Source organism: Dicentrarchus labrax, unplaced genomic scaffold, assembly GCF_905237075.1.
Source record: "Dicentrarchus labrax unplaced genomic scaffold, dlabrax2021, whole genome shotgun sequence".
NCBI classification, from domain to species: domain Eukaryota; kingdom Metazoa; phylum Chordata; class Actinopteri; family Moronidae; genus Dicentrarchus; species Dicentrarchus labrax.
In genome coordinates, this window is record NW_026136829.1 from 98096 (window position 1) to 102603 (window position 4508).

Consider the following 4508-nt stretch of genomic DNA (forward strand, 5'->3'; position numbering starts at 1 on the left):
CACCAAAGTCCCACAGAATTGCATGTGAAACAAGAAAAAGCCAGAATTACATGGGAAACGCAGAAAAGTCATTTTTAATAGTTTTGTGCATTACAGCCAAACTAAGTGACAGAGCCACACAAATCCACTCTATAATGTACAAGTCGCCGCTGTGAGGCTTCCTGAGGTGGAAACTGGCACATAGGTGCTTCTGGAAGAGAATGGCAGCTTGTGTGAAAAAGCTTGTTTTCTCAGCCTGAGAAGCTCATTCGGCACACTTAGGTGGAAAAACACCAAAGTCCCACAGAATTGCATGTGAAACAAGAAAAAGCAAGAATTACATGGGAAACGCAGAAAAGTCACTTTTAATAGTTTTGTGCATTACAGCCAAACTAAGTGACAGAGCCACACAAATCCACTCTATAATGTACAAGTCGCCGCTGTGAAGCTTCCTGAGGTGGAAACTGGCACATAGGTGCTTCTGGAAGAGAATGGCAGCTTGTGTGAAAAAGCTTGTTTTCTCAGCCTGAGAAGCTCATTCGGCACACTTAGGTGGAAAAACACCAAAGTCCCACAGAATTGCATGTGAAACAGGAAAAAGCCAGAATTACATGGGAAACGCAAAAAAGTCACTTTTAATAGTTTTGTGCATTACAGCCAAACTAAGTGAGAGAGCCACACCAAACCACTCTATAATGTACAAGTCACCGCTGTGAAGCTTCCTAAGGTGGAAACTGGCAGATAGGTGCTTCCAGAAGAGAATGGCAGCTTGTGTGAAAAAGCTTGTTTTTTCAGCCTGGCACACTCATGTGGAAAAACACCAAAGTCCCTCAGAATTGCATGTGAAAAAGGAAAAAGCCAGAATTACATGGGATACGCTAAAAAGTCACTTTTAATATTTTTGTCCATTACACCCAAACTAAGTGAGAGAGCCACACCAAACCACTCTATAATGTACAAGTCGCCGCTGTGAAGCTTCCTGAGGTGGAAACTGGCAGATAGGTGCTTCTGGAAGAGAATGGCAGCTTGTGTGAAAAAGCTTGTTTTCTCAGCCTGAGAAGCTCATTCGGCACACTTAGGTGGAAAAACACCAAAGTCCCACAGAATTGCATGTGAAACAGGAAAAAGCCAGAATTACATGGGAAACGCAAAAAAGTCACTTTTAATAGTTTTGTGCATTACAGCCAAACTAAGTGAGAGAGCCACACCAAACCACTCTATAATGTACTAGTCACCGCTGTGAAGCTTCCTGAGGTGGAAACTGGCAGATAGGTGCTTCTGGAAGACAATGGCAGCTTAAATGAAAAAGCTTCTTTTCTCAGCTGTTGTTCGACGTCATCCCGAGCACATGGTTACTTATCATATGGCGAATTAAAGGCCCCTGCACGCATTTAAAGCAAGGAGACCTGTTTTGTTAAATGTGCATTAATATTTGTATCGTTTTGGCCTCCTGAATGGCTCCAGGTTTAAAAAGTCAAGTTAAAAAGTATTTAAATAGACATGACAAGGTTTTAATCAATTCAATATTTATTAGGAATGGTCAAAATGTATAATAGATAAGCTGGGAAAGTGCAATGTAGCAGCAGCATTACACACAGTAACAACACACAGACATATCAAAAAAATCAACATAGAATGCAATATAAAAAATGGATAAATAACCAGTATAATTGCAGTGCAAACTAAAAATAAAAAATATAAGGTGCAGTGAACAGATGAAACATATAAGGTGCTTGGATAATAGTACAGTAAATATTTTTTAAAAAAAAACTTTTAATGTCTTTTTAAACTCTTCTCAGCCAGCCACAGCTCCACAGTCTTCCCTTCATAGAAAGCACAGAAGTGCTCTCCCCCATATTGGCTGTGGCCAAAGTCTTTCTGCTGTGGCTGGCCACAGAGTTGGCAGATCCGCAGTTTGTGGGGCTTCCTCACTTTCCCACCTGGTTTCTCTGGTTTCTCATGCCTCTGTTTGAGGTTCCAGGCTGTTGTTCTGGGGAGCTTCTGTAGCTCACCAGGGCCAAGCTGTTCCCTGATCTACTCTTGCACTGTGCGTCCTCCAGGGCCCTCTTCCACAGCACAAAAGTATTGGCCCTTGAGGTAAGTGTGGCCACCATCCACCGTGCATGCTTGGCCACGGATGTTGCAGGGGTCACCAGGTTTGTGCTGTGGCTTTCCCCTGGTACTTTGGAGGACTTTTTTGTCTTTTGCTGCTTTAATTTTGCGCCTGTACACAGTGCAACGGGTGGGCTTGCTGGTCCCCGCCACTGGCTCTGCTGCCTGAAGCCGTCAAGGAGAGGAGCTGGAGGAGGAGGAGGAGGATGTGCAGTCGTAGTCCACTTAAATACAAATACAATACAGAACTCTGTTAGTCAAGGTACATAGAAACACAGATGCAGTTTAACAAAGTATATTTCTAACAAACCTAATGAAGTGACGTGTTTGGTTTTCCGCGTTGCTTTTCTGCCTTCCATTCTGTCCAACTAAACCCTCAGCACCCCCTGTTGTTTGACAGTGTCCATTTGAGGCCCATTCTCACCTAGTCTCTAGGTAAACCTTTGAACCTGACCCTGGGTTGACCCCTTGACCCTAGTTTTAAGTGAGGAGAGGGAATGATGTATTGTGTGACTGTTACCTGTGGGAATTTAGTGATATCAGGCACCTAGTCTAGATACCTAGTCTTCCCTATATTTATTTAATTTCTTAAAGACCGAAAGAAGCAGGAGAAAGCATTGGTTTAAAAAAGAAAAGTTTATTTAAAACAAAAACAATTAAGACAGCAATATACAACTATATAGATATATATTGGAATTTCCCCATTGTGGGACAAATAAAGGAATATCTTATATAAGACAACTATATACACAATATTTATTTAGCAAACATAATTGACAAACTAAATACACTATATACACAATATTTACAAATCCCTCCCTCCCAAACACACACACACACACACACACACACACACACACACAAAGCGTTCGCTCAGAGAGGGGGAGCCGCCCCATCACTCACTCACACACACACACACACACACAAAGTGAAGTGTTCGCTCAGGCAGGGGGGGCTGCTCCATCACGCCCCTTCACCTCTGCCAGCCACTGCTCCACAGTTCTCCCTTTCCCCTCGGCCCGGGAGCAGAAGGTCTCCTTCTTGTAGCGGCTGTGGCCAAACGCCCGCGTCTTCGGTTGGCCACTGCGCCTGCAGTTAAAGTGGGAGACCTTCTTTGCTGGTTATAAGTGTTCTCCCAGCTCCCGGCACAACGCTCTTTCTCCTCCTGGAGCTTGCGCCTCCAGGCGGTGTTCCTTGGCACTGGTGGAGCAGTGGCAGCTGTGGCTGTGGAGGGGATGTCACCGGCCTCCGCGCTGACGCTGGTGGACAGGACGGCGTCCGCGCTGGAGGCTTGTGGGGTGGCTGATGAGGAGGAGGAGGAGGCAGTGGAGGAGCTGGCAACGATGAGGTCCAGGACCAGAAGCGTCCGTGGGCAGGCGGTGCTGGAGGGGCTGGTCTGGCTGCTCAGGCTGCTGCAGCACAGTCGGTGGGGCAGGCAGGGGCTCCGCTGCAGTCTGGGGAGTGCTGGGCCCCAGGACTGCAATGGCGATGGTGTCCCTCATCATGGCCTTGCTCCTCTGGTTGTGCCTTAAAAAACAGAATGTAACAAATGCACATTAGTAATCATGACATCACACACACACACTCACACAGTGCCACTTCAAATCAGATGTGAGAGAAAGGATCAGGTCTTACCATTGCGTCAGGGTCCGCCGATTGACATCATATAGCTGGATGCGGGTGCTCGTCATGAGGGCTGCACAACTATAAACATTCTCGCGAATTGTTAGATAGTCCCTCATGACGGCACCCCAGCGAGGAATCCAGACCCCGGCAATCTTCCTGCCCTCGCTGCAGTGGAGGATGCTGAGGTCCAGCAGGACAGCCTCCACAAGCCTCGACACATCGGGAGACTGCGCCGCTCCCGCCCCCTTGCCCAGGACCGCACTACATAGACAGAGAGAGAGAGAGGAGAGAGAGAGAGAGAGAGAGAGAGAGAGAGAGAGTCAGTGAGTTAATTAGTGACTGACCGGACAGGACAAGAACCAAAAAAAGCTTGGAAATTTATTGTGACTGCTTACCACTTCACACTATCCACACCCCTGGCATGTGAGCGTGCCGCTGGGTGGTCCGGAATCGGCCTTGGACAAGCCGGCCCTGGTGACGGGGGGGGGGGGAATTTGACCGCTGCCTTGTCCCAATCACTCAACTTCAGCCAGAGAGCGGTGATCTCTCTGGCTTGCCTGGGAGTGACGTAGCGGCGGTGGCGCAGTTCCACGAGGGCCTGGGCCAGGGCCACGACGTGCTGGTAGCTGCCTCCACCTGGCCCGATAACATCCTCCTCCTCCTCCTCCTCCTCCTCCACAGCCTGCTGCACCTCCATTTGGTCCACGCGGGTGAGGTTTGAGGACTGAAGGAGAGCGCTGTGGTGTTCGAGGAGACGAATCTCCTCTGGTTCCTCCTCCTCGAACTCTTCA

The 4508-nt window shown here is 47.9% G+C and overlaps 1 protein-coding gene across 1 annotated transcript; it reads right to left on the reverse strand.

The window, feature by feature from the left end:
* Positions 1–2805: 2805 nt before the first annotated feature.
* Positions 2806–4508, reverse strand: LOC127359930 (uncharacterized). The gene is made up of 3 exons (XM_051394258.1): positions 4113–4508; positions 3727–3978; positions 2806–3618 (listed from the first exon to the last, which is right to left on the reverse strand). The coding sequence occupies exons 1-3, from the start codon at positions 4412–4414 to the stop codon at positions 3330–3332; spliced, it is 843 nt and encodes a 280-aa protein (XP_051250218.1). The 5' UTR covers positions 4415–4508; the 3' UTR covers positions 2806–3329.